Source organism: Artemia franciscana, chromosome 4 (genome assembly GCF_032884065.1).
Source record: "Artemia franciscana chromosome 4, ASM3288406v1, whole genome shotgun sequence".
Lineage (NCBI taxonomy): Eukaryota > Metazoa > Arthropoda > Branchiopoda > Anostraca > Artemiidae > Artemia > Artemia franciscana.
This window is the reverse complement of record NC_088866.1, coordinates 19,076,161-19,092,172: the sequence shown is the minus strand read 5'-3', so window position 1 is coordinate 19,092,172 and position 16,012 is coordinate 19,076,161. Positions and strand designations below refer to the sequence as shown.

At 35.1% G+C, this 16,012-nt stretch overlaps 1 protein-coding gene across 1 annotated transcript in view; it reads right to left on the bottom strand.

Annotated features, from left to right (window-relative positions):
* Nucleotides 1-458: 458 nt before the first annotated feature.
* The window catches only part of LOC136026102 (splicing factor U2AF 50 kDa subunit-like), a 42,917-nt gene continuing 27,363 nt past the window's right edge, over nucleotides 459-16,012 (bottom strand). The window contains exons 7-10 of the mRNA XM_065702384.1: nucleotides 11,016-11,138; nucleotides 4,967-5,122; nucleotides 2,842-3,009; nucleotides 459-663 (exon numbers count right to left, since the gene is read on the bottom strand). Coding sequence (XP_065558456.1) covers nucleotides 532-663; nucleotides 2,842-3,009; nucleotides 4,967-5,122; nucleotides 11,016-11,138 — 579 coding nt within the window. The 3' untranslated portion in view covers nucleotides 459-531. The remainder of the gene's footprint in view (nucleotides 664-2,841; nucleotides 3,010-4,966; nucleotides 5,123-11,015; nucleotides 11,139-16,012) is intronic.

Below are 16,012 nucleotides of genomic sequence, written 5' to 3'. Positions count from 1 at the left end.
TTCCTATCAAATTGACGAGCCACCCCCCCCCCCCCAAAGAAAGTTCTCTTAAATTGAAAAAGAAGCTGTTGCTTTTTTTCACAGAAAACGAGCAACATTTTCTTTTTTTAATACCACATGTTCTAGTCACATTAAAGTTTGTTCCAGAATTGCAATTGAGTTTCGTGTTATTTTTATCCCATGGGTATTTAATACAAGCATCAAGGAAACAGTATGGATGGGATTTTGCTGTTTAGTTTCCAATACTGAAGTATATTTTTTACCCTAATTTTAATTTGACACATAAAAGATTATTTGATTGTGTTAGTGTTCAGCTACAAAGAGCGTGGGTAACTTAAAAAAGTAGAAAATGGTACCCAAGTTGAAAAAAAAAATCGGAAACGCCATTTAGTGTTTGGCATTTCTTCTCATTTTTCCAAATTTCACAATATACATTTATATAAAAAGCTTAGAAAAAATTTCAGCTGAAGGAATACTTTTACTTTTTCACAATTCATACAAAAAATTAAAAAGACCATGACACAAAGGAGACTAAAAGTCACGACGATGATAGCGATCTGGGTCAAAGTAGGAAGTGACAACGACGCGCGATGCAAATTTCCTTCCAGTCAATGCTTGCTGTGCCTTCTGAGCTTCAGAAATAGCGCTGAATTCAACATAGACCTAAATAAGAATTAATACTTCATTAAACCCGGATGATCCAGACACATTTTGACAACCTGAAGCAACATATACGTTCAACAGAATAAAGAGATAAGAGAATTCAAATTCATCAAACAACCAGTTTCACCTAGTGTCACCCACCAAAATCAAAAATCTATTCATTAAAGCCAAAATACAAAAATTTGTTTGGCATCTTTTTAGTAGCTATATTTGTCTTATCATCTGTCTCCCTGCTTTTGTTTTTACGCTGGACAGAAAAAATTTTGTCATAAGGGTACAATAGGTATATTTGTACCAATTTTTACCGACTTGTCCTCTGCAAAGAGTACCAGCATTATTTTATAGTAAAAAAAAAAATACACCCGCAACATATCGTCATAATCCATTTTTTTTTTTTTGGGGGGGGGGTATACAAAGTATCGTTCCCAGAAACACTGGCACAGTGCAAGCTGAGCAAACCAACGCAAGGTAAGGCTTGATTAAAAAAAAATTTAACTTGTAAAACTTCGAGCACTGTATACATCCGTGCTAAACGGTCAAAATCAACTTAAATTCTTTATCTTTTTATATTAGGACACTATCTTACCCGCCGCGCGTTGCTGTGATCTCAAAAAAGGCAATTAGAGGAAATTCCCCACGGAGAACTTAATTTCACTGACTGTTCTTCAACTTGGAGACTTAAAATAGAAAAGACGAATAGAATGAAAACTGACTTAATTAGACGTGTATTAATTGTTGAATTAACATGAAGCACAATTCCACCCATACTACAATATCGTCACATTCTGTTCGAAATACGAGTAAAACTTGTTTTCCTGATAAATCCTTCTTTGTACTGAGAAAAAAGTAGTAGAACTTTAGGAAACAAAAATTTTCCGTACACTTAGAATTTCATATTTGATCTATTACTGAAAGTTTGATTCGACCGCTTCGACTAAACTTTCCAAAGTATCAGAGAAAGTTTATCCAGAAAGCAATCGCTAATCCTAGCCTCGTTAGGAAAATTTATTTCTATCTGAAGTAGTCATAGGCCGTGTATCCATTTGGGACAATTATTTACCTTTCCCTGGAGTTCATTTAATCCTAATATATATACATATATATACATATATATATATATATATATATATATATATATATATATATATATATATATATATATATATATATATATATATATATATATATATATAAACAAAAAAACTGGGTATTCAATATACCTTTTTAGTACCAGAAAGGAAAAGCTTTGGATATGAAGATTTCGAGCTTTGACCTTCGAGACATTCGGCCCTTATTTGAGCTAGACAACGGTATTCCCATAACCTTTCTGTGGTTTCAGTGTCTCTTCATTTTTTCTATATTTTTTTAGCGTCAATCTGAGAAAAGCGTTACTGCTTTAGATGCAGATAAACTGGCATTACATGCAAATATATTTCACGTTTACACAAATCAACAAATGTTCCAAAATTTGTATTGGCATTTAATTAGCAGTTTTGGTCCAAAGAAGATACGCAACTCAATCCTGGATCCTAAATCATTTCATTATATTTAGAGATCTCAAAATGCCTTAAACGCAGGGCAAAGCATGCCAACCTCAGGCAGCGTTAGAAACCAATAAATACAGGAAGAAATATTTTGCAGATCCTTTTTTATTTGTTACGTGTGGATGACCTGCAGAAGCGTCAAAACAAAGTGACTTACGCTACTCCACTCAGTAGCTTGGTGGTCTATTTAGTGTAGTTAGCTCTACTCTACGTAGTGATTTCAAACGATTTTCACGGCTAGACCAATATTTGTGACAACAGAAGAAAGAGCAATAAAAGGATATTGAACAAAAAAAAGGTATCATGAAATAAACAAGGAGAACGACAAAAGATAGACAAAAGAAAACGGAAAGGGAAGAAAGATAAAGAGACAAAATGGACACACGATAAAAAGCTTGAGTAGGATTAAAAAAATATGCACTATAACGGTAAAGAACATAAATTAGTAAGGGCCTTAACCACATGTTCTAGCTTTACAAAATTTCATGGAACAGTCTGCAGTTTCTGCACACTATTTATAAATTTCGAACTCCTTGTTGAATAACTAGTCTGAAAATCATGAAACGTTCACTTAAGATGACAGTGTCACATTCATAATTACAACAACATTTCCAAAAATATGACTGAAATATACCTTTCCAACTCCTGGGATATGATCCACGCCTGGAACGGGGCGGGGTATTTCCACACTTCTGACATTACCATATTTAGAGCATTCTTCTCGAATGTCGTCAAGAATATCTTCATATTCTTCATCATCCTGAAGTTCTTCTGGTACTACCATGTTCATCAAACAGAGGACCTATAAAATACTATCATATATATTTTTGCAGAACACTTATTTCAACCAAATATAATTAGGAGATCAGAGCCATTTTACATACGACCTTGGATGGTCTTCTTCCCACTCGCCGCCATCAATAATGAAAACAATTTTGGATTCAAATATAAGACTGTACAGCAATTAAAAAAAAATTCTTTTTTTGCTAGAAAGAAAGATTTGAGTTTTATCAAGTTTTATTTAGGTTTTTATTTATTACCTCTAATCGTACGAATTAATAACAGAATAAATGCAATCAGAAAGATGGTGAGAAGAAGGGGCTACAAGGAATTAATCCTTATTCCGGTGTTGGACTAGAAGCAGTAATGAAAGACTTGAAACACAGCCTAAGTAGGGTAAAGCCAAGACAAATGGTCTCTGTGAGAGACTTACTCGTTTGTTTAACAGAGGTTGGCTGCCTTTCACATTAAACTAATTCTTTATTTGGAGTCGAAATATTTGATTCTACATGCACATTTCTTGGAGAATTCTTTAAGAATAAGTCAGCTCCACTGGGCTACAGGACACACTCTAAGGGCTCAAGTTGGAAACGTGCTCTTAACAATTGCAAAGCTTTATTGGGATTTGATTGGGGTTAGATGTCCTGATGATAAGAATTGAGGGTTCATTCCCCCTCCACCAATTTCTTTCAACTTAACGTGAGAAAAGAAAAAGAAAAGTGACAGAATAGATAAGAAATATATAATTTGGGCTATGTATTTACACATTAGGGGGGAGGAGCGGGGGCAAATTATTTGGACACTGTGAAATCAGGAAACACCCTATACTTCATAATATCAGAATAATTGTAGCTTACACATTTTGCATGCGCTCGCCGTACTCTACCCCACCCTCCTCTAATACGCAAATATATACCCAAAATTTGCTTCTAAAGTGATATATTTTTATGATAGTTATGTATATTTTATTAGGATTAACCTTACTTCACTTCTTTAGCGGTAGAGGGTATATTACAAAAGTACCAGATTTCCAACCAAAACCAAGCTTTTAGCAGCTGCAATTTGAGAAGAGAGAAGTTGAGCAAATTATACAGTTAAGAAAAATCACTCCCCAATTGTGAACTGAACTTGTCTATTTAAGAGTAGTCAGTTTGAGTTGATTTCTGTCGGCCTTGTTTATTTGTGACAAAATCAATATATAACACGCTGTCGCTAAGGCTGTCAATAAGTAATAGACACTAAAAATCAGTTACGATACATATTGAAATTTAAGATGATTTAGATATTCCTAAGCTAGAATTGTTCTGCTTTGTAATACTATCTTATTATTATTATTTAGCTTATACTTGAGCTATTGTTGAGAACTGTCACTCACGTGGTGCATTCTGCCAATAAAGTTAAGACCCGTTCGCATTCCTTTATATAGCATTATTTGCTTTCATTTTATTCTAGTCTTTGAGTTTCGATAGCATGAATAATGTTGTTACACTATGGACTATGTGTGATTATTAGAGTTGTTTTACAGGACAAGAGAATAACTACCTTAGCTTTTTTGTTTGTAGTAAATTTTTGAAATATACTAAAAAACCCAAATTACTACATTTATACAAGTGAAAATTTAGAGCAATTCACTATCATCTGAAAGAAAATGGTTTAAATGGCATTAAAAGTTAACAGATCAATTTAGCTCAGAATCATTTTTGGTCGGATATTGCACCTCAATCTCACAATTTAGAATTGCCAAATATCTAGGCTAGGTAAAATTTCTTTGCTTCCTACCCCAACCCCTCTCCAGTTTTACGATTCATAACATAATTTATAATATTTGCCGCATAAAACACCAAGTTAAGGGTCCTTTTCCCCTGTTTTATCCCTTCCCCTGAAATTTTCTCCGAAAAACGGTTATTTCTTGTGTATCTAGTTTTCTAAAGATAAAAGGTAATCTAAGAACTTAGTGGCCTATTCTATCGGCAACTTACCTCAGTTGGTTGACCGGGACCAGTCATCATCGATAATCCAGGGACTTGAATGGCAACTGGTGCAGCCATAGCAGCTGTCGCTTTTGCACCCACTGAAGCTCGTTGGACAATTAGCTTCTTGTCACCAAGCTGCATTCCATTTAGTCCGGCTATAGCCTGTAAAACATCTAGTTATTCCTCCGATCGTGCAAATCGGGTAAACCCTCAAAGTTGGTCCCAAGAACCCTGTCCGCAAATATTACAATAGATTTTAGAAGGTTTATGGTTGGTGGGAGAGCAGTAACGAAAATTTCGTATTTAGAAATTTCTATAGGTTTTAATTTTTCAAAGTTTGTACCGAGAACCCTGTCGACAAATATCACAATAAATTTCAGAAGGTTTATGTTTGGTGGGAGAGCAGTAACGAAAATCTTGTATATAGAAATTTCTATAGATTTTAATTTTTTTTACAAATTTTTATTCGTTTTAGGATTTAATTGATCAACTACACCAGTACCTATTACCTTTGTTTATCCCGATCAGAAGAACAAGATTAAAACAAGACTAAAGAAGATTAAAAATATCGTAACTTATGGTTAGATTTGTTTTTCTTAAGCTTAATAGCAAGTTTTAAATCTACCAAGCATTAAGCCTTGCAAAAATGTTTTTGTTACAGTATAGAGAATTGAAAGTCCTGCTCTGGTTGCAAAATCAGCCAGTGATTCAAAAACCAGCAAAGATTTGCAGATTTTTTTAAATTTCATTGAAGAATGTTAAAACAGGGGTGTCTCTCAGACAATGCTAAGAAAACACAAACAGATTTAGTACGAGAGAAGAGAAATGCGACTGCAAATTTAAATTTGGAGGGGGAAGAAATTCAAATAACAGAGAAAATAAAGTATCTTGGATTTTGCTTTTCAAAATAGTGGTAGTTGGAGCTTGCATACAACAAAAGGTGAATCGCAGAAGGACAGTAATATTTAAAAATTTCAGAACGGGATTTTTTTTTTTAAATTGTTACATTTCGCAGCCATTGTTTTTGAAATCAGTGTAGGATAAAGAATTTTATACATTTATAGGAAAGATATCAAATTTATAGGAAAAATATTTATAGGAAAGATATCAAATACAAAAAACATTAAATACTCCATTTTATGTTCTTTCTAAATTAAGCAATTAACGTTGCAACAATTGTACCACCCCCTATACCCCCTCTAATGGGGACAGATATTGCAGCAAACAAAATACACCAATTCGCTCATAACCCCATGTTTCATAATGTGAATTTGAAAAAAAAAAAAAAAAAAATAAAGCCACCAGTTAATGTGGCTTTATTTGTTTTCTGATTTTCTTTCTGATTTTTGTCCACTTATTGGACAAAAATCAGAAAGAAAAAAGATAGAAGAAGTGCATTTCGACTGCCCATTCAATGGTCTTTCAAAAACACTTTTTCTATTCCTCCGTATTCATCATTACCTTCATCCTAGCATGGCTCTCAAATACAAATTTAACTCTTATATAGTGATTATAAGCAAAGAGGCTAACATTTGAGTTCTTTCTGCCTAAATAGTACAAAAACATTATGAACAATTTGTCATTTTGTGCTTTGGAACGCAAATAGAAGTAGACTATTCACCATTAATGAACAGTGTCTTCTGGCACACACTCAAAGAAATTATATTTTCGTCAAAAGTTGCAGGAATATACAGTACATATACTGCTACCTATACTCCGATAAAAATAAAAATGTCAAACATAGATGACGTTAAACTCATCGCACTTTTTTATTCTTATTGACCCTATTCCTCCTCTGGGCTGATACGCCAATTAGTTTCATTTGGGGGCTATCAATTACACAACTAGGGGACTGAAACTTATTCAGCAGAATCCTGGTTAGAATTCCACATCCTCAAATACTAATCAATGGCGACATTAATTTCTCGCCAAATATTACAGGAAAATGCATTGCGTATACTGCTATCTATATTTTGATAAAAATGAAATTGAACAAGAGCCAAGAGCTCATTTGGCACTTGTGACGAGGTCACGACCTAAAATTAGACTCGGTACTAGAGTTATTAGAGACAATCTGTACTCGGTACTGGATTATCGAACTCGCCAAAGCACTGAAAATCCCTCCAAGTTCCCCAAAGAGAACGGATTTATTCCGGTTATGTCAATCACGTATCTAAGACTTGTGCTTATTCTTCCCACCAAATTTCATTCCGGTCTCTCCACTCTAAGCGTTTTCCAAGATTTCCAGTTTCCCATTCCAGCTCCCCCAATATCGCCGAATACAGTCGGGATTTAAAATAAGAGCTGAGACACGAGGTCCTTCTAAATATCAAATTTTACTAAGATCCGATCACCCATTCGTAAGTTAAAAATACCTCATTTTTTCACTTTCTCCTCTCCATCCAGCCCCCAGATGGTCGAATCAGGGAAAAGACTGTTATCAAGTCAATTTGTGTAGGTCCCTGGTACGCCAACCAATTCTCATCGTCCTAGCACGTCCAGAAGCACCGAACTCACCAAAGCACTGGAAATCCTCCCAACTCCTCCAAAGAGAGCGGATCCGTTTCAATTATGTTAATCACGTATCTAGAACTTGTACTTATTCTTCCCATCAACTTTCATCCCGATCTCTCCACTCTAAGCGTTTTCCAAGATTCCTGTTTCCCCCATCCAACCCCCTATGTCCCCGGATCCGATTCAAATTGAAAATGGAGCACCTGAGACATAAGATCTTTTTATATATTAAGTTTCATTAAGATCTGATCACCCGTTCGTAAGTTACAAATTCCTCATTTTTCCGAAATATCACCCCCCCCAACTCCCCCAAAGAGCGCGGATCCAGTCCGGTTATATCAGTCACGTATCTTGGACTTGTGCTTATTCTTCACACCAAGTTTCGTCCTGATCTCTCCACTCTAAGCGTTTTACAAGATTTCCGGTCAAATTTCATCGTCCTAGCTTATCTGGAAGTTCCAAAACTAACAAAACCGGGACAGACAGACAGACAGAATTTGCGATCGCTATATGTCACTTGGTAAATACCAAGTGCCATAAAAACTGTCGGACATTACCATAAAATTCCAATAAGAGTGATAAAAGATTTTCCATTCATGCCAGTTAGATTTAACTCACAAAATTGGCACTAGAACACGGAATTTTTTAATTTGGTAAGCAATCGGTTTGAATTCAGCAGTCTTTATTTTCTACAAATAAGAAGTTTAATATTATGTGGACAAAATAAAGTCATCGTCTTTTCTTATGAATTTTTGGGTGTCTACGAAATATTTGCCCTTTATTCTCCTCTATAGTCGGACACAGATTCAAAATTCAATGGGGTTTAAGGTCTGTACCATTTTCACTTAGTATCCAGGACATATTTGTATTTTATTATTCAATTGTTTGCTAGATTTCTATTTTTACACATAAGAAAGATTTATTTTAAAAAAGCTTCTCTTCATACCTCATTAGCTTTAGGTGGGGGCTCCTGTTATTGCTGACTCATCCAGGAGAAAGGACAAAAAGGTTTGGGCCTTGATCTTAAATTTTGTTCCCTACTTTTTATGTAATATGTCACATCCCGTGCTTTGTCGAGCACTTCCTCGTCCCCTTATAATAAAATCCTCAGTTTGTCTGCTTGTTCATATAACTAGCGGCAAATTATGGTTACTCTTAGGATCGGACATAAGCGTTGCTTTAAAAGCCACTTTAAAAGTTGGATACTTCCTTTATTTCTTTATTATCCCTTCTTTTTTTGGGACAATTTTTAAAGGTCTCTATAAAATTGAAACCTTTTTCTCCAAAAGAAACAAAAAAAAAAAAAAAAAAAAAAAAAAAAAAACAGAAGAACAGAAAACCCGTTTTCTTTTTTCATCTGCACCAGTCTAATATTTCAAAAGATGTATACACAAATTTTACCCAACTATTCAATAATTTGTCCAGTTAAACCCGAACAATCATTGGTTTGAATAATTAAGACAACATAGTTACTTTAACCTTTGGATAAAAACACTTGCGGTGTGGTAGAGCATCCTATTAGATCAGGAACCCCTCACTTAAAAATTGCAAGACTTCATATTACTTGTTACGGTTGTCCTAGTCCTACAACTTTGTATTAAAGTCAACTTAATTATTTGTTTTCTTCTGTCAAACTTTCCGTTTGATGAGAAAATAATTCCGCCAAACTGCAGTAAAAGCCAATATATCTTGCCACAAAATTGGATTTAGGGCTGTAGAACAGTTCTACATGAAATCCTTTCTTCAAAAGTTTGGAAACGCTACAAAAAAAAAAAAAATAGAAAAAAAAATGTAGTCTTGGGCCCATTAACTACAGACGCATCAATTATGAAAACATCAAGAGGACCCCCTGCACCAAACTAACAGTTTTACCATCTTCTTTTTCTAACGAGTGACCAAAAAAATCCCCCCCCTCCCCATATACGTGACAGACCTGGTGTTACCATCCACCAAAGCTGGTTGGGAGCCATTTAGTTTGAAGAATTGATGATCTCAATGAAGTACGGCCAAGCTAGGTGTCCTGCTGGGTCTTCCAACGTTCGTCATAAAATTAGCATCGGTAGCTTTCCCGATCGTATGATCAATTTTTATTTATTTTTGGATGCTCAATTGAAACTTTTGACCTTGTTCTTTTTAATCCTCCCCCCTCCCTTTGTGTAAGGAAAAATGTGAGTCCATTTGAAGGACTGTGTAAAGCAATTAGGGAACTTCTACCTCTAACTGAGCGAGAGAGATTTTCCATTTTAAGGAGAATTTTAGGGTGCAGGATAATGCAAGGTTTAGCAAGGTCAAAGCAAAGTTTAACTTTCACTTGGTTTTATCAGTCTCCCAACAAAAATCATTTGCTACTAGTCCCCTAGAGGGAACATGTAAATTCAGAACTTAGAGAACTTCTAGGTCCAAGTTTCTTAGGTAATCCACTTTCCTATGTTTAACTTCCACTTCGTTTCAACAGCTTCTCAACACAAATCATTAGCTTATTGTCCCAAGCTGTTTTGACACGAAATATTACTTAAGAGAATAATGTCAATTTTAATCCGTGGACAACAAATAACCAAATTCCTTTCGTTATCAACGAGTCTTGTGTGTTAAATCCTAACCACTTTTGATCTTTGAAAAAATATCACAAATCACCTCATGTCTTCAATTGAGACTAAATAAACTGTCATACAAGGCTGCCACTCTCAGGGATCTTTTTGAAATCATATAAAAAACCTGAATATATTAAAGATGAAGTGAATCTACTCTCCCTCCTCCTTTTTTAACACCCATTACAAAACGTTTGTTTTGTTTTTTGAGCTCTCTTTTTATATCCATTTTAATAAATAGTATTTTTTATTTTACCCACCTGACAAAACTGTCTTTTATTTCTCAGAATTATTGTTTATACTTTTTAACACTCTTAACTATTTCTAATATATTGAAATTTGTTTGCTATTTATTGGCTTTGAAGTACATATTCGGCATTTTTGGGATTGTGACATACGTTGTTCAAAAATGAATCTTATATTATTTAGAATAAAATTTACTATTATTTAAAATCATGTTGTTGTTTTTTTTTTAACTTGGGGTTCATAACAAATGAAACTTGGGATATTCTCCGTGCCTCGTGGATATTGAGTACCTCAGGGACCGAGTTAAATCCTCAGTAACACACTTGACACACTCAGTAACACTCTGTCGTAACACACTTTAACAAGCAAATTTGATTTTGACTCAGATCGATTGCTTTGACCTTCATATTTTATGAGTAAATTACGTTAATTCAGTTACATCTCCCCAACTTTTGACAGCATTTTTTTTTAGTTGCATTGTCCACTTTATCTATTTCGCAATGCTAAACGATCTGTGACATCAGTAGCCAGGATTTTTGTTCGGGAGTGGGAAGGTATGAAAAAATTACTAAACGCAACAAAATTTGTTTATATGTCTTTTTATTACTTTTTTACAAGTCAGAAAACTTTTTGAGGAGGGCAGGGTTCGAACCCAGTAACAACAGCCTGGATAAGGCCTTGTTTACAGGAAAAAAAAACAACTGTACCTGATCTGTTATTATAGTGTCAATATATTCACAGAAGGCATATCCTTTAGACAAACCAGTTGCTGAATCCTTCACCAAGTTAAACGCCTTTAACTGACCGAACGACATCAAAAGTTCTTTAACCTATAAATGAAAACGAGTTAGAAAGAACAGTCGGACCTAATAGTTGAACTAAAATTAGATGTATTCAACTTAAATTTGGCACCAATCTAGCAATTATCTGTACTCATTAACAGAAAATGCTGTGAGAATTTTGGCGTCAGGAATAATTTCAGAAAGTTTGTACAAATCGTTCACGGTGTCACAAATCTCTCTAATTATTATTTCGTAAGTTACTTATACTAATATCATTATTTTTTCCTATAAAATTTATGAATAAAATTCTAGATGATTGGGTTTTTGCTACCGAGGAAAGTAGTTTGATTTAGCTAATACTGCTACTAACAACTCATTGCAGCACCGAGGCCGGCACATCTACACACGCTACTCCTCCATCCCAATCTACCCAAAGCCTCCCTATTTACGCCGTCCCAAAAAATTCTCATTTCCCTTAAATCTTTCCTTGCGATTTCCTCGCATTCCATTCGGGAACACCCCGCTTTTTGTTTGGTCCTAGACAGTTGGCCGACAAGGATAATCTTTGTCAATCTGTTATTCTTCAACTAGCTCTACGATACTTACAGGATCAGATCAAGAATCTAATTTATATGTTCCTTTCTACTCTTTCACTTTGACCATCTACTTTCTTTTCACTATAGGTTTTAAAAGCACAATTTCAATGACATAATGAGTATTTTAAGCAATATTAGGATTTTTTAATTTAGGGAACATTAAGTCTTTTTAAACCTTATAAGTCAGGATTAACCCTGGATTCAACAGTGCTTGCAATTAATTGACATAACTAACTGAAGAAACATAATTATTGTGCTCCACTGAACATGATTCAAACATAACAATGAACTTCTGTCAACAAAAATAAAAATAAAACCCATAGTACTTTTGAAACTAAGCAATATTATTGTTAGCTTGCACTAATAGATAGATATTCCAAGGAATTTCTATCTGTGAAAAAAAACAACTTACAGCTATTGCTTTTGAAGCACTCAATGGGCTAATAAACGCCAAAAATAACAAAAAATTATTGCAATCAGCCTATTGACACATATTAGGCAGAGTTGACAAATGTGTGAGACAAAGAAGTACACCTACGAAGCCTCTGGTACAAAACGGGTTACTTGTATAATTGACCACCAAGCCCAAAGTATTCTTTAGTCGAAGTACACACCTTACAATAAAAATAAGTTAGCGGTGAATTGCCCCACCTTAATATTGACCTGAAAAACCTCTCACGATAAGTTGTAGAATGTGAACCTGAAATTGTACCTCATGGGATTTACTAGCCCGCCTCCCCCATTTCATCACAGAAATATGAACTGTCCTCCCGAAATTCCTGAAAGTTTCATTCACCTAGCTAACTCAACTAATTTCCAAAATTACAAAAAGCCACTCATCTTGAATTTTATCAATTTGATCTAATTTATTAAATAAAGCCTAAATTTTATTATAAAAACTTCTGAAATAATAACTATTGAGATTTGGCATGATGGTAAATGTGGACAATCTCTATCAATTTTTAACGAATACTCCAGCCACTCTTTCCATGGAAACTGTGAAAAATTCGAGAATTCCCATTCAGATTAGTCCATCCATTCATCACTAGATCAGCACTAGAATAGAACTGGAATAGAGCAGGAGTTATTATTTTATAGCACTGACTTAACAATTTCTTTTTTCTCGGAATGAGAAACAAGTAGGAATCAGAGAGCTCTGAGCCTGTACTAAATAAACGGCCCACGTTAAAGCTTTTAAAATTTTCGATTTTGAATTATAAATCTCATAGTTTTGAACAAAGTGCAAATAGTTTATTTTAGAATTAAATTTTCAAAATTCAAACTGTATTTTTTTAATATATGCTATAAGCAATTATTGTCTCAAACGGTCTAAAATCTGAATCACTTCATATTCTTGCAAAAAAAGAAGATAATAATAGAAAAATGTTTAAAGAATGAAATACTACGAGATATAAAACTTGAATTTTAGAATTAAAACCCTAAAATTAGAATTTTAATATACAAAGCTGAATACAGAAAAAAATCATTAGGAATAGCTGAATTTAAGCAAAACTTGCCTTCTTAAATCAAGCAGTCGCTCAAGTTTCAGAACCTAATAAAGCTAAAACAAAATAGATTCGGCCTTAAAAAATCCTCCCTGGGGTAAGGGAAGATATCTAAGTGACCTTTATTCATCCAGAGCTGAAAAAGAAAAACCCCAGCCTTCGATTCTCAAGACCCAGAGCTGAAAAAGAAACCCATTCCCACCCAACCCAACCATCTGGGCTGAAAACCCTTGTTCTGGTGTTGGTCGAGGTTCAGGCACTCGTACCTAGGAACCTGAAAAATACAGACCCTTTAGTTTCCTGAAATACGAAATAAAAACAAGCGTAGCTTAAAAATGGCAGAACAGTTATAAAGCGAAGCCGTCTAAACTATAAAAAAAAATCCATTATTAATATTCTTGTTTCACATAATAAAAAAAAACATGCACTCTTTCCTGTGGATGGTATTAGATGATTTCTTCATACAAACTTAGCTTGAATGATTAGTTGATGTGAATTTTCGGCATCCTTTGACCACTACAATTTTTATATATACGAGTTTTATTTACATGCTGATTTGCGCACCTTATGATTTTCAAATATTGGTTAAGACGTAGTTTTGTTTTTCTAGTATGTTGGCCAAATTCTATTGGTTCTTTTTGATAATTTTCTTTGTGGTAAGTGTTATGAATAGCAAAGGTACAAAGGAAACAAAGCAGTAAAAACTTAAATTTAAAGAAAAAGAACAAAAAAAAGGTCCAAACTAAATAAGATCATTCTTTTCCTCTCAAAGTAATAGCTGCAAGGTGATTTCGTTAATAAAAACAATTTAGACAAACAAAATAAGGAATTAAAATGTTCATAAAAGAAAAGGCACTCATTTGCCTTCCATTAAGGAAGACATGGGCGAAGATAAATGTTAACCAACGAAATGAGAGGTTTATCACTACAATAGTATTGAGTATCTGCATGATCCGTCACTCTGGTTATGCCTATTAAAAAAGACGTCTCTTACTTTGTTTTAATGTCTAGAATTAGTGTAACAGTGTATATTTTCTTTTCTTTTCCTTACAACTGTTACCGATAGTTTTTGAAAGGTTGTGACAAACAGAATTTTTCAGTTTCAAGTCAGAGTTCAAAGTATAACATCAAAATCAGATAATGTATGGACATTAATAATTCCGTAACTTGTAGTGAAGAAAACAAAAATTTCGCAATAGGGATTAGTGACGTATAATCCTGGCATATTTTTATTGACCAATATATGTGTCTACAGATCTACTGACCTAGGTTCTGAACATATATATATATATATAGTTATAAATCTTTTAAGAATACCTATCTGTTTCAATTGATGTTATTCGACAACACTGTTTAGCTAATTTGGTGCCTATTTCAAAGGTGCTGTTTAAATTGTCATAAACAAGAAACGAGTACAAATTACAATTCAGGAATCTGAACAATCTTTTACTGTTGCAAGAAAGATTTATTCCACGATCTTCAGGACATTTATTCCCACCAGAATCATTTCACGCAGTGGCGTCAGAGTTTTTTTTGTGCCATTTGCTATTATCCACTGAACCTCCTCATCATCCACAGCGAACTATGCTGATTGCAGGAAAATTCAACCACGCGAACAGTTGCGAATAGTAATTTTCGTTAACCAGCCAAGAGCACATTGGCTTTACCTTGGTTTTCCTGGTGACTACGGAAGGGTCAGTATTGCCACGATTGTACTGATTGAGTATCCTTTGGGACTTATTCTGCCCAAAGGAGTCTATGTTTAAGCCCTTTACCGGAAATTGTGATGTCGAATAAGCAGAAGCATTACAGCCCCGAATGCCGATCGCTAGTAACGCCGAACGTCGTCCAGCGCCAATCAGGTTGTGGCAGGCGGTATCATGACGGTATTAATAGGTGCACACGATTAAGCCTTAGTGAGTACGCAGTACAATGGCTATGCATCGAGTGTACGACCAAACTGAACAGACAAAGTACGTCTAAGCTCGCTAAGCCGACAGCCAAGTCGACACCACGTCTTTCTGACTACTCGTCATAATATACGAGGAACAGCTATTGACCGACCTACCGCTTGTGACACTGGGACCACTTCCATATAGCGTCTAAAAGGCAACACCAAAACCACTGCCCCACTCAACTCCGTCTCTCAAATTATGCTCAGCAGTGATAACGAAGACATGCTACCCTCACTCTGCTGCGAAATCGGAAAGCTAAAGAACGATATTGACACTTTGAGGATTGAAATTCAGGCTTAGGACACGATAATTGCGCAGCTCCGTGAACAAGTACTGATAACTTCACGAAGTGATTTAGAAGTGAGATCGCAGTGTTACAGGGAACAACCAGCTCGCTCAAAAAGGACCTCTCAGCAGCTCAGGCAGAAATTGCCATAATACGGACGGATGCAAGATCTCACAGTAAGACTTTGGAAAATCACCTTGAACTCAACGAATACCTCATTATTAACTTGTAAAAAACCGCCAGTATCCCCACCGGACAACTTTCTTCCTTTAATACAGCGGTCGACTCCCAAACTCAAACATCGACTGGTCCACTTTCAGGAGTTTCCGACACCTCGCAATCCAAAATAATAGTAAGCTGGATTGCAATGATCCCCCACTAGCCGAAGCAACTTTTAGTGTGGTAAATACCACATTGCAGAGCCCAGGTCAAGTTGCAATTACCTACGATTGCGAATTGCGCTGAAATCTTTTTTCTGATGCAAGCGTTCACAAGGCTACTGACCAAGTGCAAGTAAACCATGCAATTAGTGCGACTGATGCAACCGACAATTCAGGCTGGAAGCCTATCAGTCAGAGGA